Source organism: Bos indicus x Bos taurus, chromosome 7 (assembly GCF_003369695.1).
Source record: "Bos indicus x Bos taurus breed Angus x Brahman F1 hybrid chromosome 7, Bos_hybrid_MaternalHap_v2.0, whole genome shotgun sequence".
NCBI lineage: Eukaryota > Metazoa > Chordata > Mammalia > Artiodactyla > Bovidae > Bos > Bos indicus x Bos taurus.
Window position 1 is genome coordinate 95714173 of NC_040082.1, and position 23662 is coordinate 95737834.

Sequence of the window (23662 nt, forward strand, 5' to 3'; positions counted from 1 at the left end):
CAATCCCTGATCTGGGAAGATCCCACATGTTGCAGAGTAATTTAGCCCACGGGCCACAACTACTGAGCCTGTGCTCTAGAGTCCAGGAGCCCGCAGCGACAGAAGCCGGCCCTGTGCTCGGCAACAAGAAGGTGTGTGCGTGCTAAGTCGCTTGAATCGTGTCCGACTCTTTGTGACCCCATGGACTGTATAGCCCGACAGGCTCCTCTGTCCATGGGATTCTCCAGGTAAAGAATATTGAAGTGGGTTGCCACGCCCTCCTTGAGGGGATCTACTGGACCCAGGGATCGAACCCGTGTCTCCTGTGGCTCCTGCATCGCAGGCAGATTTTTTACCACTGAGTCACAAGGGAAGACCCCCCTGCAATAAGGTCACACACGACAACGAAGAGTAGCCATGCTCACCGCAACTAGAGAAAGCCAGTGCAGAGCAACAAAGACCCAGCCCAGCCAGAAAGGAAGAAAGAAAGAATAAGAAAGTAAAGTACATAAGGAGGTGAGGAGTTGGGGATGACACCATGTTCGCAGGGAAGGCCTCTCTGAGGAGGTGACCTCTGTGTAGAGACCTGATGGTAAGGAACCAGCTACGGGGGGTGAGGACACCTGAGGCCGAGGCGATGGCACGAGCAAAAGCCCTGTGGTAGGGAGGACTCTGTGGGACTCCGGAAACCTTGAGGACTCGGGTGAGGGCAGAGAGATAAATAAAGGGGCGGGGGTACAGCAGGGATTGCACTTCACTTGGGCCTTGTCGCCTTCTGTACCTGGCACCCAGCACTGGCTTGGCCTCTGGTGCCCCTGTTTCCTGCTCTCACCTTTTCTCCTGAAATGTTGAGGTGCAGGGGCCAGCCTGTGGAGCTGGAGCTGTCCAGGCCTGCTTCCTTCTGGCAGCTCTGTGTTCCTGCTTTTGAGGGAGGAGGAAACGGGGCAGTGGAGGCACAGCTGCTCTCTCCTTCTGCTGCAGAGGGTGAGGGGGATGGCTGGTGGTGTGCTGTGGGGGATGGGGCACGCAGCTGGTACCCTCTGTGTCTCTTCTGAATCACGATGGCCAAGTCGATGAAAGGCATGCTGGGGGACATCCCAGTGGTCCAGTGCCTAAGACTCCGCCTTCCAATGCAGAGGACGTGGGTTTGATCCCTGGTCGGGGAACTAAGATCCCACCTGCTGCGGGTGCAGCCAATAAGTAAAAAATACTGAAAGACAGGTTAGGGGTAAACTCCACTGTGGATGGCACAGGATGAAGGAGGCCTTGAGGGTGGGGCAGGGGTGGACTCTGTAATAGGAGGGACATCCCAGAGGCTGACACTCACAGACCCAGCTTTGTTTACCCATCCCTGCAGGGCCTGGGGGCCTGGCAGTGCCTAGACCCCTGGGAAGGGCCTCCACCCATCCAAGGAAGGCAGGCTCAGCTCTGCTCGGAACCGGGCCTGGGGGAAAGCTCATGTAGCTCCCACCCCCAAACACCAGCCGGATTAGAAGGCAGCGCTGGGTGGAAGAGATAAGTGGCTGAAAGGGAGGAAGGAGCAAGGTCCCCACCCTGGCCCAAGGGTCTAGGGAGGGCAGGAAACGGCGCCTGGAGAGCAAACTTCAGGTCTAGTCATGAAAAGGTGGCTTGGACCGTGCCTGACATGTAGTAGGTCCTCAAAAGCCAAAAGGTTTTTTTGAATCAGTAACCGGCAGGGCTGGGATTCGAACCCTGGATTGCTGAATCCCCATCGCAGAATGAAGCAGATGGAGCCGGAGTCCTTTAAAAAAATTTTATTGGGGGAGGGGGTAGAAAATGCGGGGTGACGCCCCTAGAATTGAATACATAAATAAATAGAACAATAAATCAGCCCCCTTGTGAGTCTGGGCGGGGCGTCCCCGGCCCGCGGGGAGAGGGGTGCGGGCTCAAGCTGACGGCAGCTGGATGGCGAAGACCTCGCCCCCTGCCGGCACCTCCGAGGTGCCCGCGGCCTCTGATCCACCTTCAGCTCCTGCGTCCCTGCCGGCGCCTGCACCCGCGCCGTTCAGACACACGGCCTCGCCTGAGCTCTCGGCCTCCTGCACGTTATACTCGCCCTTCTTGCAGGCGGTGGACTGCACGTAGAAGGCCAGGCCGGCCCCCGCGGCCAGGAGTGCTGCGCCCCCCGCCGCGCCGCCTACAGCGACCCAGAGCCACGGACCTGCGGGGTGGAGACGCTCAAAGAGGATGACGAGCTCCGGCTCGGTCCACACGCCCAGCCCGGGCCACTTCTGTCCCCTCCCCACAGAAATGAAGTCAGTCCTCATGCGCCTGGCAGGGAGCATCAGGGAACTCAGCCTTGGAGGAGAAGAGTGACCCCAGTAAAGGGCACCCCCAACTCGGGTGAAGCCCTTGACCCATTTTACACACCACCCCATCACAGGGAGGATAAAAGCCCCTAACCCCAGGGATACCAAGTCAACCAACTCTGCTGCTGCTAAGTCACCTCAGTCGTGTCCGACTCTCACCCTCAAAACGATGGGGAGGGTGATTTGGTCATTCCTACTCCCCAGAAAGACCCCAGCCCCTAGGGATTTCCCCAGCGGTTGAGACTCCGCGTTTCAACTGCAGGGGGCGCAGTTTCCATCCCTGGTCAGAGAACTAAGTGTCACATGGCAAAAAAAGTTGAAAAAAAAAAAAAGAACCCAACCCCACCTAGAGATACACGAAATGAGAGTGGGAATCTTGGGGCCTCGCCCCAATCCTCTTCTTTTGGTCCCTCTTTAACCCCCTTCTCCACAGAGACACAGTGGAGGCTGAATTGTATCAAGTCTTCACTGCTCAAAAGTTAATATAAATTCCCTCCTCATAACAGTCACATCCTCCAAGGTTCCCTTACTTTGACTCCAGTCAGCTCCCTGTCCCTCCACTTGCCATCTCGAACCCGCCATCAAAGCCCCACCCATCAGGGCGCCCCTAATTTCTACCCTGGTTCACATCAGTCTCATCTGTGGAGATTGAGAGGGAGGCAGGGGTGGGATCAATAATACCAAGGCGCAGGTCACAGCCGCCTTCAGATCCCTCACCCCGCCTCCTCCCCATTGCCACTTACCAGCCACTCGCACTGTGATGCGCCGCGTGTGGCGCCCATGCGCGTTGGTGGCTGCGCACTCGTACTCGCCGCCGTGGCTGCCCATGGCGCCAGCCACGCTCAGCGTGCTATTATTGCTCGACAGGCCAATGTTGAGCGCCCCCGGGGGCGCGCGCCAGCTGATCTGGGCTGGGGGCCAAGCCTCGGCTCGACAGGTCAACGTGAAGTTCCCACCTGGCCGCACGCCTCCTGGAGGTGAAGCAGCCAGCTCGGCCACCACTGGGCGGTCTACAGGGGACAGGATGTGGAAGGGGGCCAGCTGCTGACCAAGCGCCCCTTTTTGAGACCGCCCCTCCTGAAATAAACAGGCAAGGATTCTGCCTTCCATTAGCGTCCCCTCCCCCTACCACTGGCCTGTTGGGATTAAACTGAGCCCTGCTTCACTGAGTGGAAGGAGGTGGGGACCCAGGCCAGTGCCTTTCAGACCCAGAAACTGAGGGGAGCCGGCTTTTGTTCCCTAGAGTTTTCCTTTACCCTCATGTTAAGGCCCGGATTCCTTGTTCCTGGGAACGGGACTAGGAGAGGTGCCCTTGAACAACCCTGGGCAATGCCACCTCTTCTATTCACTGTCCTGGAGACCGAGTGCCATGTATCTGGTGCTGCCCTACTCACATTCCACGCCCACGGTGATGATCCGGGCGTCCGTGCCGTGTGCGTTGGTGGCCAAGCAGCGGTAAGTGCCCGCATCCTCTCGGGACACCCGCAGCCGCTGCGGCCGGGGCGCGCCTTCCCGGGAGCAGCTCACTTGCGGGGAGGGGCGACCCCGGGCGGAGCAGGCCAGCGCAGCAGCCTCCGCGCCTTCCAGCCAAGACTGGTGACTTGGGCAGGTAGATTCATCCATTTGCGGTGGCGCTGCAAAACAGCCACGGGGTTGTGGGGGGATGGGGGGAGTGGGTCAGGGAGAGGCCGAGACCCGGAGCGCCCCCTACCCTCCGCCCGCCTGGGCCTCGCTCACACTCCGCGCTCACGGTGACCATCTTGACCATGGAACCGTGCCGGTTGGTGGCATTGCAGATGTAGGTACCCGGTGCCAGATCACTAGGGATGCGGGGGGCTCTGGAACCTGGGTCTGGGGGTGCCAGTGGCAGCAGCACCCCCTCACTGGTGCCTCCGGAGCCAACACACTCCACACTTGGCTGTGGCTTTCCAGCCACCTCACAGGAAAAAAGTCGCCCAGATCCTTCTACCCATGTCCAGTTGCTGGGGCAGCTCACCTCCTCAAACCTGGGGCCATCTGGGAAGCAGTGCAACTGGAAGTCAGTTATTCAAGGTTATTCTGACATGCCCCATCTTGAACCGTGTTGTCCCCACTCACATTCCACTGTCACAGCCACATTTTTAGCTGCCGACCCTCGAGCATTAGTGGCTTCGCAGCGGTAGGTGCCTGCGTGCTCCCGGGCCACACGCATTAGGCCCTCGATGACCTCGGCTCCCCCAAAGCGCACACAGCTCACGTTGGGTGGTGGGACCCCAAGAGCCACACAGCTCAGGGAGACCTCTGTTCCTTCCAGCCAGGTAATGCGTTCAGGGCAGCCCACACTGTCCAGCGCTGGTGCATCTAGAGAGGGGAGTATTGTTGAGTCTGGGGTTTAGTGGACAGTCTAGAGTCCCTGGACCCTTTTCTCCCATCCTAGGCAGACAGGCTACACTCTGCACAGGGACTGGCCACCGAAGCAAAGGAGTTTGGCACTGATCACTGTTTGACCCTCCCCAGTCTTTGACCTAAAAATTGTTAGCTGGTTTGGAGCACCCACCTTTCCAAGACTCAGCTCAAACGCCACGCCCCAGGCCCCCGTGCACACTCCCACCTCCTCCTCTCCGTCCTTCTCTTAAGATCTTCCCATAATCCCGCTCACCACCTTCTCAAAATCCTGCTCAAAAGCACACCTTAGACCCTGTTTCCACACTCCTGTGTAGTCAGGCCACCCCTAGGACCTGAGAACCAGACAGAGGTGTGCCCCATGTACCCCAACTCACACTCCACCGTCAAGGTCACATCCTTGACCGCCTGGCCTTGGTCGTTGGTCGCAGTGCAGCGGTAAGTGCCAGCGAGCGCACGAGTGACCGGACCCAGCAAGCCCAGGGCCAGCACCGCCGCGCCGTCGGGCCGCGCGCAGTGCACCGAGGGCTGTGGGTTTCCGCGGGCGTCGCAGCGCAGTGTCTGCTCTGGTCCCTCTGGCCACGTCCAGCTCCTGGGACAGTCCGAATCGTCCAGCCGGGGAGCGTCTGAGGGCAGGGGCATATATATACAGGAGCCTAGACGTGAGAAAAGCCTCCACTTCCACGATACGACCAGAGATCGGGTAGGCCCTTGAGATGACGAGGAGGGAGGCGAGAGGTTAAAGGCCAACTCACATAAGACGCGCAGCTCTACGCTCTCGTTCTTACTCAGGGTCTCCCCGTCAACTTCGAGGGTGGCGTCGCAGAAGAAGCCACGCCTGTCGTCGTACTCCGTGGCGTTTAGCTGGAGCTGGGCGGGCTGTCCCGGGGCCGCGGCTGGAATTCCCTCTAGTGTGACTAGGGCTTGGGTCTCCGCTGCGCAGGTTACTGTCACGATCGTCCCCTCGGGGGCGTTGGGCTCGCTCAGAGTAAGGTGGGGCTCCGGGAAACCTGGGGCGGGGGGCATTGGCCGGGAGACCACTGACCGCGCCCCTCCCACCTCTCAAGGCTGCAGCTCAGTAAGCCGAAACTTACCCCTGCAGCCGAACAGTGCGTACAATGCAGGTTCAGAAACGCCCATCTTTCCAAGACTCAGCTCAAATTCCACACCCCAGACCCCTGTGGGGACGCCCACCCCACAGGTGGGCTGTTAAGGCTTCTCTTCCTTCTTGCCCCGCCCTCTTGAGGAGATCAGGCCACAGATCTAGGTATCCTCGTCGGGTCTGCGATCTTGCCTTTGGGGCAGCATAGACTCCACCTCTCTAGCTACTAACTAGTAGGTAGTAGCTGCCCCGCCTCTTCGGGACTCTCGGGCCACGCCTATTGGGGTACCACGGCCCCACCCACTATTGGCCCCGCCTTCGCCTTCCTCTGGCTCCACCCCCAAGGTCCCACTCTTACTGTAGACAGTCACGTTCTCCCGGGTCTCTCGGCTCTCGCCCCCCAGGGTCACGTTGCAGACCAGTTGCCTGGCTCCCTCCTGCTCTGCGCTAGCTGTGGCTGTGGTAGTGGCCATGAGAGCGTCCCCTTCGAGAGTGACATCGGGACTCAGCCTCTGGTCCCCCAGCGCCAGGTAGACACCAGCCTCCGAGACTGGAAACAGCCCATCAATGACGCAGCTCACGGGTCCTTCTGAACCCACTTCCAAGAGCCGGGGGGCAGTGAGGCGAGGGGGTTCCGGAGGCAGGGCTGGTGGTAGAAAAACAGAGTTTGAACTTTTGTACCGAACGCTCAATATGCTCTAAGCGTTTCACATGTACTATAATATGGAATTATCCTCAAGGCAGAGAGGAAAATAACTTCCAGCTGGTGAGTGTTGGAGCAAGAATCAGAATTCTGATTCCTCTGCCTTCAAAATTCTTAAACACCAGCCCGACCCCTCTTGGGCCCCTTCTCCTCCTAGCTACTCACTGAAGGTTCGGAGCTCTCTGGGGGCTGAGCTGTTTTCAAACAGCCCCAGGCCATGAGGCCGAAGGTCCAGCTCAGCACGGCAAGAGAAATTAGCCCCATGGTCCTCCCTGCGCGCCAGGACCGTGGCTGTGAGCACGGCGCCCCGCGCTCGGGGTGACTCCCCGGCGAAGCTGCGGCGGATCAGCTCCTGGGTTCCCCGCAACAGGGTCAATGTGAGACTCCCACGAGGTCCAGCACCGGGGACCCTACAGCTCAGGGTGAAGTTCTCGCCCACTGGCTGCCAAGCTGGCAGCGGCACCAGCTCCACACGATCTGGCCGTTCTGCAAGGAGGAGGAACTACGGCTGTTGGAAATGCCTGGCTCAGAAGGACTTGGCTTCGAACTCCGGGGACCAAGAAGGGGAGGGGGTGCGGATTCAGAGAGTGGGGTCTGAAGAAGAGGACCCCTTGACCCAGGGAGCGGGACCTGGAAGGGAGGGAAAGTAGTGGAGTTAAGAGCGTGGCAGCTGAGAACTCACGAAAAGTGCGAATGAGCCCACGCGCCTGCAGTGTGCGCCGCGCGCAGCGGAAGAAGCAGACGGGCTGAGTCTCCGGCTCGCGAATGTCCACCAGCTGCCGCGCCAGCCAGCGCAGACCCTTCTGGGTCCCATTCCGGCGCAGCGAGGTCTCCAGGCCACCGCGCTCGGGCCGTGGGCAGTTGGTGCTGCAGTTCAACCACAGTGATCCCCCGCGTTCCACGAGCGCCACTCGGGGCTGCAGGTCCGCCCAGAAAGGTTCCTGCGTGACGGCTGCTCGGAGAAATGCAAGGTTAGCCTGGGAGCCACCTCCCTGGGATCTACGTGCCCCTCTGCCCGAGTCAGGGATTCCCAGGGAAGGAGCAGAGGCCACAGCCGGGAGCCAAATCCTGCCGAGGTCTCGGGCTTACAAGCGCGCTCCCGCGACCCAAACCTCGAGGGTGTCTCTGGTACATGGTAGCGAAGAGTCCTGCTCTCCAAGCTGCCAGCAGAGTGATGGGGAAGCATACGGGGAGGGGAGAGATGAGAGGAAAGATGGGGTCTCCAATGCACACAGCAATGCTGGGAGGAGGGGACCCCGGGGGTAGGAAGGGAAACCACCTGGTTCTCACTGTTCTCGCCAAGAGAGGGGGAGACTGGTTGAAGTGGAGGAGGTGTCGAAAGAGAGATGAGACCGAGTCAAGCAAGGGTAAAGGAGGATTCCAAACCCCGGTGAAGAGGTGAAGAGTACGGAAAGAGGTCTGGGGCTGGGCTCAAGAAAAGAACCGCGGGAACAGCCGACAGCCGATGGACTCGGTTGCCAGGGCTCCGAGCGGAGCGGAAACAGCGCCTTTGAGTCACGGCAGTAGGTGAGATCGGGTCTTCGTTGATTTCGAGTAAGGAAGACGCCGTAGGGACTATGGTGCATAGTAGAACATAAGGAGGTACCCCGGGAGGGGTCAAGGGAGACGTGGGGTCTCCAGAGCTCGAGGATGGATGCAAAAGAGCAACCAGGATCTCGAAGAAGGTAGGGTAGAGACCTGGGCGATCGAGAAGTCAGGAAGCTGGGTCTTCAGTGTGTGTTGTGGGGAAGAGGGTTAAAGAAGGCCCCTGGGCTCAAGGTGGGAGCAGAAGCGTGGGAGCGAGGCGAGGGCGGAGAGGGGAGGAGCTTGTGGCCGCTTCTCGGGTCCAGGAACTCCGCCCCCACCCTGTCCGGCTTACCTGAGAGGCTGAGGAGCCCCAGGCCCAGGGCAGCCCAGAGGCCGAGCAGCGCCCGGTGCAGCCCTGGCGAGGGCCCTGGCATCGCCGCCGCGGGGGAAGCGCAGGAGGTGAGGGGACCGCGAGCGCTGAGCTGGGCTAGAGGACGGCGGTGCGCGGCGGGTGGGGTGTGGAGGAGGCTGAGTTGCGTTCGGGGATTGGTTTAACGTTGGTAACTTGGTTTCCAAGGAGGGGGCGGCAGCAGAGGCGGCGGTAGGGGGCGGGAAGGCGAGCTTGCACCCGGCTACCGGCCTTGGTGAAGGCGTGCTGGCAGGTGCTAGCGACCCCCGGGATCTACATGGAGGCCGGCCCCATCGCCCGGAGCCTTCTGGGGGCGGCTGCACGCTCCCGCGTCATCCCCGGCGGCGACGCGAAGGTTGTGGGGGATGCAGGGTTGTCCTTCGCAAACCCCCACCCACCACTTGCTTAGATGCCATAATGAGCTGGACTCCGAACTCCATCTCCATATTTAATCCCTCCCACCAGAGCCCCTGAAAGCGGGGATTGAGTTGGGGGCTAGGAGAGATCTGAGAAGCGGAAGCTGGGGGTGGAAAGGTTCTAGGAGATTTCGAGATGGCTCGCTCACTGATCCTTTCCCTTTTAACCCCAGGGAGCTAAGAGTTACAGCCACGCCTCTAGTCTTTCTCTGGCTCCGCCCCCGCACGCGACAGAAGGGGCGGGGACGAAAGTGACAGCGAGTTGGGAACACGTGTGCGTGCTCGCTGCGTTCTCGGGCGTCTAAATTAGGGTCGGCTCGGCTCTGGGTCTTGTATTTACCCAGCGTGCAGCAGGCACGTGTCTGCGCGGCGTGTGTGAGCTGAAGCCGCCGAAGAGCGTCCCCATCCGCTTTCTGCGCGGCGGGCGGGGCCCTGGACCACACGGGCCTTGCCAGGCATCCGCTGCAGGTCTGGATTCTGTGTCCACCCGAGGCCAAGAGGCCAACTGTGATACTTTTGACCCTGTCTCTGGGCCCCAGATTTGGACGCTCTCCATGTGCCCATCTGGCCGGGTGACTATCAGGATGTTTCCAGGCTGTGAGTCTGTGACACACACCCGCCCCCTCCCACACACACACCATATGGTTGCACCTTCTCAGTCACCACCCGGGTATCTTTTCTGCAGATCCAAGTCCGTCAAAATATACATATGACCCCGCCCACCTGTACCCTCCCTCTTAGAGCTAATGGTGAACTCTGGGGATTACTTCTCGCCCCGCCCCTGCCCTCCAGTAAAGTGCAAGGTCTAAAGGGGGCGGGGTAGGAAACTTAACATCCAATCAGAGCTGCTGTGTGGCAGCGCTGGAGCCAATCAGAAGAAGCCACACCAGGAAGCAGCCTTCTCAGATCTTGAAGCCCCCTAGGGCCCATGTTTTGCCCTTCTGCTCCTCACTGATAATGACCAGGAGAGAGGTTCTTACTACACAAGCTGGCAGTGCAGGGGGATTGGGGCTCCCGTATGGGAGACTAGAGTGAGGAAACCTCAAGGGCCCTCAGGGAGACAAGGCAACTTGGAGAAAAATGAAAGAGGCTAGGCCAAAAAAGAAGACCACTTCAGTCATAGGAGATGCCCTAATGGGGGAACTTTATGCCCAGGGGCAGAGCTGGCTGAGAAAGTCTTTATTGATCCAGGCAAGGTTCCACCAGTTGTCCCAGATTGCTTTTTCCTCCAGTTCAGCCTGCATGGACCAATGCCTCTATGCCGGAGGCTGCATCGATAGGTACTTTCGCAGACAGAGGGCCCCCACGACAAGAAAGATCCCCACAAAGGCTGCGATGGAGGTAGAGGCCAAGGCTATGGACGCAGGACTCCAAGCTGGGAATAGGAGGGGAGAATTCGAAACAGAGCGCTTGGAGGTGTGAGGACCCCCATGGACATGCTCTAGCTTGGCCCTTGCCCCCTTTTGGGGTCATAACACCTCCCCACTCCTCCCAGGATTATAAGGGTGCCTCACCGGGGACTGGCAGCGTCACGGGTGCCGAGCTACTGAGGACCACCAGGCCGTCCAGATTGAGGCGGGCGTGGCAGGTAAAGGGCTGCCCAAAGTCACCGGGCCGGGAGGGCAACAGGTAAGTCAGCGTCACGTTGGCCAGATCCAGGCCGGTGAAGCGCTCCAGGCTCTCGGAGTAGATGACTCGGCCACCGCGCCTCAGAGTCACCACGAAGAAGCCCACGGGGAAGACGTGTGTCACGTGGCAGCGCAGAGTGTAGTCACTGCCCATTAAGACCGGAGGCTCCAGGATCACGCTGCTTGGCTGTTCTAAAGCAAGAGGGGGCCGCTGGGCAAGGTCCGAGGGCTCCTCCTAGCGCGACTGTCAACTACCCCCACTCCGTCCTGCTCCCCTCACCCCAGACCGGCTTGAGCCCTGTCCCTCACTGTAGGCTGTAATCCTGGCCGTGGTCCCCCGGGTTTCTCCCGCGCAGGTGACGAAGCAGTGCACATCGGAATTCCAGGCCCTCACATCCAGCAGCTGGTAGGATACCCAGCGGGGCCCACTGAGCGTCTCACCCCGCCGCAGCTCGGTGCGGAGGCTGGAACCCTCCGGGAGTGGGCAGCTGCTGCTGCAGTTGAGCCACACTGAGCCCCCCAGCGGCACTGCCTTGAAGTCGGGGCTTAGGCGCACCCAGAACTGTGGGTGAGAGCTGCCCCCCGGGCTTTGCGTCCGCGCACCCCGACGCCTCCGCGCGCTCCCGCCTCGTGGGTAGGAGGGCGACAGCAAAAGCAGAAGCAAGACGAGGAGCACAGACCCCATGGCAAAAAGCCCGGACTGAAGGGCTGGGCGCCAGGGAGTCACAGCTGGCTCTGGAGATAAGGAGGCTCGTAGCACCGCCTCCTCGGCCCCACCTGGTGGGGAAAGGGGGGTGAGAGACAGAGACTGAGGGGCCCAGGAGCCTTGCAGGATACACCCCACCCCTACAGCTTAACAAATGGACTCTCGACGCCATTCCAAACCAAACGTCATGTTTTTTTCTGGAGAGGGATTTTTTATTTTCACTAAAGTCTTCAAAGGCCCTAATAAGCCTCACATTTGGATTAGAGCCTGAGGGCTGGGCCTTGAACTCCCAGCCTTTTCTTGGAGCAGGAAATGGGAAAACTGGTAGAAAGAGTTCCAGCTGGACATGACACCTCCCCTCAACTCACACAAGGCTGGGAGGATGAAACAGCTTTATTAGCACAGGGGAGAGGCTTCCCACGCTGTGGGGGGGGGGCTACTCCCAGGCCTCTCCTCCCCACTGCCTGCAGGACCCTCGTCCCTGCAGGAATTTGGAACTGTGTGGTCCCACTGAGATGGAAACAGGAAGGGCAAGGCAGGGGCACACAGGGGTTGGGCAGAGTTTCATGTGACCCTGTGGTGTAGCTATGAAGGAGTGAGCACCACATTTAGGCCTGCCACCAAGTGTCAGAATCCCATGGACAGAGCAGCCTGGGAGGCTACAGTCCATGGGTCACAAGAGTCGGACACATCTCAGTGACTAAACAACCAAGTGTCATTGTGAGCATTAGCAGAGATGCATATGGGTGGAGAGGTGTCTTAACAGAGGTCAGCGCTAATTCTGGGGTATAAGGGCTCAGTGGGTCATCTCTGGGCATGTCACCAGCAATACCCTATCATCATTACTAATCCCTTTCTGGGAGAAAGCAGCTTGGCCAATGGAGTGGGAAATCCTAGCCCCACTTAATCTTTTTGCCAGGCACTCTTGTGCAGTGCATAGCCCTAATAGTTGTACCTGACGACCCTGAATGAGATTCGACTGAGAGCTCCCTGAGGGCTGGAATCAGTGTTCTTGTTTACAAATTCTAGCCCCCATAGAAGGCACTCAATAAATAGCTAGTAGAAAAACCAGTGAATAAATATGTCATCATCAAGATCTGGGAACAGTCTGTGGACAGTAATGCCGGAGCTGGTTTCTGTTCAGGAAGTGTGGGGATTTGTGTTTCAATGCTGCATGTGTCTGAGCAGGGCTACATCTCTCTTCGGACTATAGGGCCTCAGCACACACAGCAGGAGGTGAGTTTCAATGTTTCCCATTTGAGTGTCCCCATGCTGGAGGTAAGGGTCTCCATCACACAGTCTCCGGCCAGGTCAGACTTTGACATCCCTCAGAGTCATGCCCTGAGTCTTGGCCCCTTCTTTTGTCTTAGTCCTGTGGCTCCAGGTCAGGTGTGAGGCCTGGGGGTCATAACTGTGCAGAAGCCATGACCCCACATGCTATTTGTCCTGACTGAGTCCTCTATTTGGTCCTCTGGCATCCAGGGAAGGTGGGTGTAGCTTAACGGCATGTGTCCACCATTGGTTGATGCAGCCCCATTTGTCATGGCTTGGGGAGCTGAAGAAGTCCTATCCTGGGGTGGGCTCAGGGCGGCGTGGATTGTGCATTCAGTTTCAAGGCAGCCTCTTCTTGGGCCTTCCGGGCCTTCTGCAGCTCGTATTTCTGGATCTTCCGCTGGTAGTTATAGACATAACCGGCGGTGCCCAGAGCACCCAAGATGAGGGTCACAGCTACTACCGGAATGACAATGTCCAGGATATTCTGGCCGTCTGTGGGGAGGACACAAGGCAGCAGTGAGTGTTGAGCTGGCCACATTGCCCCTGCCCTGCCCATTCCAGAACTCGAACTCACGGAGCACGTTCAGGACCACTTCACGGGTGACTCTGCCACGAGCGCTGGTGGCCCGACACAGGTAGGTGCCCGCCACCTCCCGCCTAACGGGCCTCAGGTCCCCGATGGGCAGCGAAGCCCCGTCCCCTTTCCGGCTACAGTTCAGCTTGGGGATTGGGTTCCCCTGAGCCTCGCACTTCAGGGTCTGTTCCGAGCCTTCCTGCCACGTCCAGTTTCCCGGGCAATCCCGCTGGTCTAGTCGGGGGCCGTCTGAAGAAACACAACAAGATTAGGGAGGGGGTCGGTAGGGGTGATGGTAGGCCTTGGAGGGCAGGAGCTCTTAGGGTCTTGGTGGTTGGGGCTTGGAACTTAGGGGTCATTGTCCAGCGGCCTCACTCACACAGGACATGGAGCTCCAGGGTCTGGTGTTTGTGGACCACCTGCCCAGCTATCTCCAGGGCAGCAGAGCAGGAGAAGTTGCTCCTGTGGTCGCTGGCACTGGCGTTCAGCTTCAATTGGGCCCTCGGACCCGGCGGCACAGCTGAGGTTCCATTCAGCTTCACCACAGCTCCATCACGGGCCACACATTCCACAGTCACAGTAGTCCATTCTGAGACCTCAGGAGGACTCAGGGTCAGGGTGGGAAGTGGGAAGCCTGGAAGTGAGACACACAGTGAGCCCCACCCCTGGCATTAGCCCCAGCCCCTTGGAAGGCTCACTTGGGTTTCTACTTACTATAGACAGTCACGTTCTCTTGCGTCCTCCGGCTGACCTCTCCCAGACTCACTGAACACTTCAAGGAATGGGTGCCCTCCTCATTTTCCTCCATCCAGGCCTTGGCCAAGACAGAGTCACCATCGTACGTGATATTGGATTCCAGTTTCTGGTCCCCCAGCACCAGGTAGACCTTAGCGTCTGAGGCTGGGAACAGTCCATCCAGCGTGCAATTCACCGGCCACCGTGAGCCTACTTCCACAATCGGGGGGACCTCAAGGTGAGGGTCGATCGATGGCAGGACTGGCGAGACAGAGCCGGTGTAAACAGGGGGCAGACAGACATCCTGAAGCCCTCTCCCCGGCCATTTCCATCCCCCGGCCTGGAACGCCCTCTTCCAGGGAAACTGGCTAGGTCACTCTTGTCTCAGGACACACCTACCGCTTGCCCTGGGTCACAGCCTTTCCAGATCATCCTTCAGTGCAGGCACCCAGCCCAGAACATTCCACCCCAGTGGCCAAGAAGATGCTCTTCCCAGAAGCCTTTGCAATCAAGGTTGCCACTTTCTCAGCAGCCCCATGGCCAGGGGCCTCTGCTTCCCAGGGACCCCGCATCCCAAGCAAGAAATCCCCCTCAGTGCATCTTCTCTGCTGGCTCCCCAGTGCCTCACCATAGGTCTGGAGCTTCCTGGGGGCCGAGGTGTTCTGGAAGAGTTCCAGCCCTTGTGACCGCAGGTCCAGTTCCCAGCGGCAAGAGAAATTGGTGCCATGGTCCTCTCTTCTCGACTGCACTGTGAACATGACCTTGGCGGGCTCCCCCTTTCCCACGGGCTGCCGGGCCAGCTCCTCCTCCCCTCGGAGCAGCACCACGGAGAGGTGGGCCCGGGGGGCCCCGCCAGACACCAGGCAGCTCAGGTTGAGTTCTTCACCCACAGGCTGCCAGAGGGGCAGGGGAGCCAGCTCCACATGCTCCGGGAACCCTGCAGGGGAAAGGGGTGTTATGTGAACAGGACAGGCTGGCTGCCTGCCCACAGCGGGTGTGTTGGGGCCCTGGACACACCTGCTCCAGGAACCTCACCACTTTTTCCCCACAACACTCCCCAAACCACCTAAGCCAGATGGGAATGTTAAGAGCTTCAGGATAACCTGGTGAGATGTCCCCAAGTGGTTGTGAAGGAGGCAAAACAACTCTTTATTCATTGCAGCATCTGAGAGTCACAAGTGGGAAAGGAACTTAAAGGCTATTGCCAGGAGTCCCAGTAAATAAATACAGTACATTTAAGCTGCCCAGTCTCTAGACTTTGCTATAAAAAAACAAAACAAAACAAAACTTCTGTTCTTCCTTCTCTCTTTGGCCATATTTTTCTGCATAGCATCTCTCACCTCTGAGGTACAAAATCATCGACTGAGTTCATTTGTTTTCTATTATTCCTGCCATGGAATGTCAGTTCAGGAGGGCAGGAATCTTTTTTTTGTTCCCTGTTGTACTGTTGGCACACGGGAGGTGCTCTGTGTTTGTAGAAAGAATGAGGTTGGAGTACCCACACCTATTTGAGGCCTTTCGGAAGCCTGCTTTTGAAGGTTCCCAAATAAACTGTCTGATCCCCTGAAATGTCAAAAATGTAAGAACAACCCACAGATGCTCAAAAAAAAAAAATACCCCCAAGTATCCCCTGAAACCAGTATCTGTGGGCAGGGTATTCACAGGCCAGGGTCTCCATTCTGCATGAGGTAAGAATTCCAAGCCTGGATCTTCCTGCCAGTGGAAATTGCCAGCATTAGCTGTGGCTTAGCATTGAGAGCCCCCTGCTCCACCCTAGACTCCCCAAGGAGAGGTCTTGAGGCTTCCCACTCCTAGTCCCTTCTCAAGTGGCCCTGAAATGTCACTTAAACAGCAGTGATGTTGGGAGTTGGTTTTGGGACATGAGTTCACCTTCTCCCCAGATTGCCAACCCCCTGAACAAAGCAAACTTTCCTTTTCTAACCAAAAAAAGAAAAAGCAGAGATCTTAACATGTTAGGAGCCTAGAGTTGATTCCTAGCTTTTCTGCTTCTTTGCTATGGGTTATGGGGGAGTGACTTTGCCACTGAACAGTCCCAGCCCTTGTGGCTATAGAAACCAAGCCTCAGTTTTCTAAGCTGTAAGCTGGGACTAATGAAGGTAGGAGTAATATTATTTTTTTTAGGACTATTATTAATCCACTTCAGAAATTGAGAGAGTGACTGTAAATGGGCATGAGGTTAATTTTAAGGTGAGGGATATGACAGATACATTCTTAAAGTAGATTGTGGTTGTACACTTCTATAAATACACCAAAGTTCATTGCATTGTACATTAAAAGCTGTTAAAAAAGAGGGGGTGAGAAAACCCCCAGGCATTCAACTCTTACTTCTGACCATCTGTTGCAAACCCTTGTTTGCAGAGCTGAAGGCCTCCTCAGACCACAGTCCCAAAATGGGACTCACATCTGCAAGCCTAGCTCCTTGCCCTGAAAGCCAGACTGGGGCAAGAGGTCTGTTCCACCGGTATCTCTCCTTGACTCCCCATCTTTAGTGCCAAACTGAGTCCTGATTACTCCACCCTTCAAATGTTTGTCGGCCACTCCCTTCTTGTACGTGTCACTGCCCATGAGATGTGTGACCTGGATTGGGTCCACGGCCAGCTGCTCTCTGGCTTCCTCTAAGTTCAGCCCTCTGCTCTAGATCCCTGGCCTGCTTACACATCCTCCATGGCTCCCTATTTCCCAAAGGAGAAATCTCAGCTTCACAGCCTGGCAGTCGAGGTCCTGCCAGACTCAGCTCCAGTGACACTGATCTTTTGATAGTCAATCCCTCTGGTTTCCCCAATCCCAGGCTGTTTGTTTCTCCACTCCAAACCTTTGCCCAGTCTGCTCCTTCTGACTAGAATGCCTGTCTTTACCAACTCCTACATGTCCTACAAAGCCCAGCTAGGGCTTCCCTCCTGCAGGAATTACAGCTCCTTCTAGAGAAAGCTCAGCCATCCAGAGATGCTCTCTTATCTTTCCACTGGTGGTGGGGCAAGACCAAGCTACAGTGTCTCCTAGGTGACGCCTTGCTACTGGGTACGCCCATCTGTTCCATTTCCCAGAGGTGAAAACTAAGGTAAAGTCTGGAAGCCAAAGAAGGAGAAACGTAGTAGTGCAAGGACTCAAACCTGGCGTGAGGGGCTTTCAGCTCTCAGGCTGAGAGGCAGACAGTTATGTGAAGACGTTTCTGGGTGGGGGTGTGGTTTCAGAGGCCACTGGGAATGTTTGGGGACTTCCCTCACTTGGCTAGCCGATGCTCAAACATCCTTCAAACCAGAAACAAACCTGATATTTACCCCAAAGCTTCTTTGACACAGGTACTGTGAAGGCAGAATGTCCTTCAGGCCTCACTGCATCATTAAATCCTTCCAAGGAGGTTTCAAGTGAAAATCAATCAGGAGCCATGGGTTTCCCCCTCTCTCCCCCACACTGGGGTCACCCAGTTAGTGAGGACCCTACTGGGACTAGGGGTTTCCCAGGTGGCTCAGTGGTAAAGAATCCACCTGCCAATGTAGGAGGCAGTGGATGCTTGTTCAAACCCTGGTCAGGAAGATCCCCTAGAGTAGGAAGCAGCAATCATTCCAGTATTCTTGACTACAGAATCCCATGAATAGAGGAGCCTCGCAGGCTATAGTCCATGGGGCCGCAAAGAGTTGGACACGACTGAACACACACACACACACATATGCTGGGACTAGAACCCAAGGCTGTCTAATCCCAAAGCCAGTAGGCCAATCTTCTTTCTTTCCTCCTTTTTTATTTTCTTCTGTTTTAATTTGAAATTCATGTCTCTATTTCTTTACCAACTCAGCTATCAGGGAAGCCCAAATGAATAATATAGTATCCATGGAATTCTCCAAGCCAGAATACTGGAGTGGGTAGCCTTTCCCTTCTCCAGGGGATCTTCCCAACCCAGGGATAGAACCCAGGTCTCCTGCATTGCAGGCGGATCCGTTTTTCCAGTAGTCATGTATGGACGTGAGAACTGTACCATAAAGAAAGCTGAGCACTGAAGAATTGATGCTTTTGAACTGTGGTGTTGGAGAAGACTCTTGACAGTCCCTTGGACTGCAAGGAGATCAAACCAGTCAATCCTAAAGGAAATCAGTCCTGAATATTCACTGAAAGGACTGATGCTGAAGCTGAAACTCCAACACTTTGGCCACCTGATTCAAAGAACTGACTCACTGGAAAAGACCCTGATGCTGGGAAAGATTGAAGGCAGAAGGAGAAGGGGAAGACAGAGGATGAGATGGTTGGATGGCATCACCGACTCAATGGCCATGAGTCTGAGCAAGCTCCGGGAGTTGATGATGGACAGGGAAGCCTGGAGTGCTGTAGTCTACGGGGTTGCAAAGAGTTGGACATGACCTAGAGACTGAACTGAACTGAACTGATTTATTGCTTATATTCATGTTAATTCACTGTCACACGTCAAAATGCCCAAAGGAAACAAAAGGTACACAGAGAAAACTAGACCCCCTGCCCTCTCCCAGAGGCCCCCAGCTTCTCTGCTCACAGCCAGCTATTATTCTCATTTACTGTGTTTCCTCTCAGGGCTCTTTAATGCAGAAACACAGTCTTCCTCACCTAGCCCCTGTGGCTCTCTAACACTGTGATAGGTGTACTACTGAGTCTGGACAGGACCTTACTTCTTTTGAACTTGACAGTACCCCTGGCAGTTTCCATCTCATTCTTTTTTAAAAAACATTTTTAATTGTTATACTAAGAAGCAGAAAACCATAAAAAAGTAAATGTGCAGGTTAATATAACTGCTTTAAGGTTAGGACTCTTGTAAATACTACTCAAGATAGAATTTTTTTAGTCACCCCAGAAGTCCCCTAAATGCCCCCATCAACCACTAGCACTCTCTCTCTGCTAGAGTGACCACTATCCCACCTAAAAAGATGGAAACAAGCCAAATGGCCATCAACTAATGGGTAGATAAAATGTTCTACATCCATACGATAAAATATTATTTAGCCATAAAAGGCATTAAGTACTAATACATGCTGTAACATGGATAAACCTTGAACAGTTTGATAAGTGAAAGAAGCCAGATACACTGGGCCACACACTCCATGATCCATGTAAAGGAAATGTCCACAATAGGAAAACACAGAGACAGAAAGCAGGCTAGTGATTGCCAGGGGTTGGGGAGAGCGGTCTCCTTCTTTTATACAGTTGCATACTATTCCAGATCGAACTGCTTTCTTTCCCCAGTTCCCTACATACGAGTGGCTTGCAAATTTTTGCGCGTCCTGATCAAGCCACAGTGAATAACCCTGCCCCCTCTCAGTTCCCTCATGGGTAGGACCATCTATAGGCCCAATTCCCAGGAGTGGGCTTCTCTATCAAAGGACCCCTTTGTGTGACATTTTTGAAGACTGCTGCCCCCTGCCCCACTGGAAGTTGTGCTTTTTGCGCCCCTACACTGTCAGCAATGTCCTAGGATTACCTGCTTCCGCACACCCTTGCCAACACAGCTGTTATCAATTCTCTGGATTGTTGCCAATAAGTGAAAAGTGTCATCTCAGGGCTAATTTGAATTCTCATCTTTTTTTTTTTTCCCCCTTTGGCCAAGCTGTGAGGCTTGCAGGATGATAGATCTCAGGGATTGAACCTAGTCCGAGGTAGTGAAATCCCGGAATCCTAACCACTGCCAGGAAACCCCCAGCATCTTTTTCTAAAGAGTCAGATCTACAACTTTGTCATCTGTTTAAAGAGGCCTAGAGAGCCAGCATTCTTGAATGTTCTGATTCTCTGACCATACTCCAAAGGCACGCCCAAGGAAGTTCAAGGAAGAGTTCCAGACCAACAATGAGACTTTTCAAAGATAGAACCCCTGCTCTTCAGTGAGACCCTGCCTTCACCCACCAAGTTATAAAGGTTGTTCCAACCTGCTGGGGACTCCCCTGTCCACCTCCCCAGCACAGTCTGCCTAGTCCAGGCCCTGGACCCAGCCACTCACAGTATACGGTGAGGTTCATTGAAGCTATTGTCTGTTCCTTGTGACAGTTTGAGTAGCAAAACAGCTCGATGTCTTCCTGCACATCACGCAGTTGAAAAACCTTCCAGTTGTCCCCACGGCCCACTTCCTCCTTGATTAATACAGTCTCTAGGCCAAATGTTGACTTTTGGTCACAGGAGTTACTGCAGTTCACCGTCAGGGAGTCTCCACGGGGTATGATGGCTTTTGAAGGATGTATTGATATTCCGGCACCTCCAGGCCCTGGAATCAAAAGGGGGGTTGTCAGGCATGACAGCTGGGGCTCATCAATATTACTGCATTCAGCCCGTGCTGGGGACACAGCATTGAACAAGACAAAACTCTGCCTTCAGTGTGGGAGACAGAAAAATTCATGAGTAAACAACATAATTAACAACTGATGCTGACAAGGGTTTTGGCAAAAACAAAATGGGATGAGAGAACAGACAGTGCCTTGGTGACTGGGGAATATGTGAGCCAGAGATTAGGATGAAGAGCGGAAGCAAGCCATTCCAGAGAAAAGGAAAATGACCTTCAGGAATAGCAAGTACAGAGGTCCTGAGGCAGGGTGGCTGGAGCAGAGTAAGGGATAAGTTGGGGGGAAACAGGGTCAAGAGAATCATGCAGGCAGTGTTAAGCCATGCCAGGGATGTGGTCTTCATTCTGAGGAACTTCTGAGCAGACGGGGAGGATTTTAGCAAAAGAGGGGCATGAGGTCAGTGTATGTTTCAATCCCAAGAGGTCAAGGGGAGGGAGCCAGTCCTTCAGGGGTAAAGGGGCTCCAATCAGGCTAGTCCCCACTCCCTTGGACAAGCGGTTTCCCCTCTCTGGGCCTCACTTTCCTCTATCTATAAAGTGGGCAAATACAGTCACCACAACTTCCGCTGACATAAGCAACTCCTAGCACAGGGCAGGTAGGCAGTGGCTGCAGATAAGAAAGAGGCGGTCTGTTCTGATGAGCTCCCTCAGACCACGGCACTTTCAAAGCTGAAAAAATGTCTCTCTGAGCCCATCCATCCTATTCGCCAACCCCCGCCCCCCCCCCCCCAAAAAAAAAAGATTTCTGCCTTCAACTTTGGGTCTACTCCATCTGGGATGGAGGGAAACAGCAGCTCTTTGAATTCTCCAAGGGTGATTCTGGAATCCTTCCCAATTCAGAAGGAAATTTTGAGATCGGAAGGGATGCTGGGCCTTCCCAGGTGGTAAAGAATCCGCCTGCCAGTGCAAGTGATCCAGGTTCGATCCCTGGGTTGGGAAGATCCCCTGGAGGAGAAAATGGCAACCCGCTCCAGTATTCTTGCCCGGAAATCCCATGCACAGAGGAGCCTGGTGAGCCCTACACACGAAGCGAGGTTACTCAGCTAGAAAAGGGTAGACTCCAGATTAGAGTCTGAATTAGAACTCTTCGTTGAGCTGGTAACCATGGTGTGGATTTTTCACACTCCTGCTTTTCAAAGTGGCCAGCATTTGAGGCCAGCTGTCCCGCTTCTCCTGGGCTTCCCCCGTAGCTCAGCAGTAAAGAATCTGCCTGCAATGCAGGAGCCGAAGGAGGCACGGGTTCCAGTGTCCCAACCCAGGAGACTGGGTTGGGAATTCAGTATTCTTGCCTGGAGAATTCCATGGATAGAAGAGCCTGGCAGGCTACAGTCCATGGGGTGGCAAAGAGTTGGACACAACTGAAGGAACTTAGCACAGCACACAGCACAGTTCCCCTTCTCACCTTCCTCCTAGCTGGAGGTGAGGAAGGGCTGCAGGGGCATCCCACTTCTCAACCTCTGCTCCCTGGGCAAGTCAGCCCTGGAATTCCCCTGAGCAGAGTCCTGGACTTCCCCCTAGGGACACGGGGTGAGGAACAGAATGTGCATGGCGGGGTGGGGGAGGGGGGTTCCAGTCTACCTAAAGGTTGGGGCGTGTGTCTACACCATCAGACCACCTCCTGGGGCCAGGACACAACCACTGCGAGGTGGCCACTGTTAAACGTCTCCATTTTACAGCGGAAAACCTGTAGATCCTCGGGAGGGGCAATCCGCAGTCGGAGAGCACAGGATAGAGCCATGAAGGGTCTGGGTGGGAACCCTCGGCTGCTGACTTTCAATCGGTGCCTCTAACCCCAACTTCCCAGAAACACTGACCTAAGTACGAATAGCCTTATTCCCAGCCGGTCGGGAGCCGGTCGTCCCATGGCTTCAGGGCGCACCTCGGATCCCGAAAGCTGACTCGACGGCAGCCCTCACCCCTGACTCACCTGGGAGCAGAGTCCCGAGCAGGGCCAGGAGCGCAAGCTGTGCTGCAGGGGCGGCGCCGAGAGCCATCGCAGGCGGAGGCGGGGCGGACCAGCTGGGGCGGAGGCGCGCGGCTAAGACTGTGGCGCCCAGGGCTTCGCGGGTCCTTTTATACCGCTGGGCTGGCCGAGGGGGGCCAAGGGGGCGGTGCTTCCCGGAAACCTCCTGCTTTCCCCTCCGGAACAAGGGCCCTGGCATTTCCGGATTGAGAGGGTGCCTGGCCGAAGTCGGTTATGTACCCCCTCGGTGGCCGCTCAACACCGGAATTTCCGAATTCAAGTCCTGAGGGCTGCCTGGCGGCAGCAGCCAAAAAAATAACCCAGGGAAGGCTCCCGGAGCTAGGGTTCCTGTCCCCGGGCCAGGCTAACCTTGATTTTGCGTTTACACTGAGCTAAGAGCTTTATTGGATCCTGCCAACCACCGTAGACGGTAGGGACTGTTATCGTGTCCCTTCCACGGAGGGGTAGACTGAGGCTTCCAGCTTCGAGGGCATTAGAACTCAAGTCTAACTCCCCAGCACAAGCAGGCCTCTAATCGAGTGGACCGTCCCTCGCTTCGGTGGGGCCCAGGATCCTCCTGGGGCGCTCTCGATCACGGGTGCCCCTGCCCTAAGGGGCAAGTACCCGCCCAGATGACACCGAGATTTCTCGAGAAGCGACCGCAGCAGGCCCAGGCACTTCCAGGCGCCTGTGAACCCTGGAGGGGAAGACTCAAGGCGCATCACATCCGGGGCGCTGCATCCCCCACGGATGGGCGCTTCTACTCCCCTACTCATCGCTTCCCCTTTCGGCCTGGACCTCGGCCACGGGGGCGTCTTTACAGCTTCCAGGAAAAAAAAAAAAGGAAGCCTCGTGGTCCTGACGCAGCGAGTTGCTGTTCCCAGGCTCCGCGGGGAAACTGAGGCCAAAGACCTCGACCGGGGCGGGGAGCGGGGGCGCTCGAACCCTTGCCCTCGGCAGGGAAACTGAGGTAGCTCCCAGGCCCGGAATGGGGGAGGAGAGGGGGCGCTCAAACTCCCGCCGTCTGCGCGCAGCTTCTGAAACTCCAACCCCAGGTGCCAGCACTCAATCTGTGCGGGTGTTCGCCCGGGCTTGTTCTATTTGTATTTGTAGGGAGAGGGCGCGGGATGCTGGGAGGTCCGGCGCTGCGCATTTAAGCCGCATGCCATCGCCCCCGGCTTCAGGCCTCGCCTGCGCCGGTCATCCACAAACTCGGCAACCGCCCCTTCAAGGCTAGGGATCCTGGAGTCTCCAAGCGCGGAGCCCCGCCGCCTAAGGCTTCCTGTTGTGGGGCGCGCGCTTTGTCGCCATGGAGACCAGAGAAAGGCCAAGAAGGTCGCGCGGCAGACTGGGAAGGGAGGATCATTCAGGGACGCTCGAGCCCTTCCCCCGGGGAAGGGGCTGCGAGTCACTGCCCAGCCAGAAAAGCTTTCCTCGCTGCTCCCAGATTGTTCCTGAGGAATTTCCACGGGGATCTTTCTTCTTAAGGGTGGAGGGTGCTGAATTCCCGCCCCAAACGGCCTGGGAAAAGGTGCCGAGTGGGGACCGGGGACGTCCCTCGGAAGGTCTGGGAAAATCCTCCGCTGGGGTCACTTTCCGGCGGGTTTTTAGCAAGTTAAGATC

General features: G+C 56.3%; 3 protein-coding genes across 6 annotated transcripts; all 3 read right to left on the reverse strand.

Moving 5' to 3' along the window:
• Positions 1 to 1739: 1739 nt before the first annotated feature.
• On the reverse strand, positions 1740 to 9860 carry ICAM5 (intercellular adhesion molecule 5). Of its 3 annotated transcripts, none has more exons than XM_027547779.1 (11): positions 8376 to 9860; positions 7179 to 7448; positions 6662 to 6982; positions 6152 to 6439; positions 5447 to 5701; positions 5069 to 5317; positions 4407 to 4649; positions 4047 to 4325; positions 3704 to 3943; positions 3053 to 3319; positions 1740 to 2161 (listed from the first exon to the last, which is right to left on the reverse strand). In XM_027547779.1, the coding sequence occupies exons 1-11, from the start codon at positions 8455 to 8457 to the stop codon at positions 1887 to 1889; spliced, it is 2769 nt and encodes a 922-aa protein (XP_027403580.1). In that variant the 5' UTR covers positions 8458 to 9860; the 3' UTR covers positions 1740 to 1886. The 3 variants fall into 3 exon arrangements, with proteins under 3 accessions (XP_027403580.1, XP_027403579.1, XP_027403582.1); XM_027547778.1 differs by having other exon boundaries at positions 5069 to 5347; XM_027547781.1 differs by lacking the exon at positions 1740 to 2161 and having other exon boundaries at positions 3299 to 3386; positions 5069 to 5347.
• A 105-nt stretch (positions 9861 to 9965) lies between these two features.
• On the reverse strand, positions 9966 to 11273 carry ICAM4 (intercellular adhesion molecule 4 (Landsteiner-Wiener blood group)). Of its 2 annotated transcripts, none has more exons than XM_027547784.1 (3): positions 10918 to 11273; positions 10363 to 10668; positions 9966 to 10223 (listed from the first exon to the last, which is right to left on the reverse strand). In XM_027547784.1, exons 1-3 carry the CDS (start codon positions 11159 to 11161, stop codon positions 10105 to 10107), a joined length of 669 nt encoding a protein of 222 aa, XP_027403585.1. In that variant the 5' UTR covers positions 11162 to 11273; the 3' UTR covers positions 9966 to 10104. The 2 variants fall into 2 exon arrangements, with proteins under 2 accessions (XP_027403585.1, XP_027403584.1); XM_027547783.1 differs by having other exon boundaries at positions 9976 to 10223; positions 10786 to 11273.
• Positions 11274 to 11372: 99 nt separating this feature from the next.
• Positions 11373 to 22755, reverse strand: ICAM1 (intercellular adhesion molecule 1). Its single transcript, XM_027547782.1, has 7 exons — positions 22004 to 22755; positions 19741 to 20001; positions 14395 to 14703; positions 13746 to 14027; positions 13411 to 13665; positions 13032 to 13280; positions 11373 to 12949 (listed from the first exon to the last, which is right to left on the reverse strand). The coding sequence occupies exons 1-7, from the start codon at positions 22236 to 22238 to the stop codon at positions 12765 to 12767; spliced, it is 1776 nt and encodes a 591-aa protein (XP_027403583.1). The 5' UTR covers positions 22239 to 22755; the 3' UTR covers positions 11373 to 12764.
• Between the last annotated feature and the right edge of the window lie 907 nt (positions 22756 to 23662).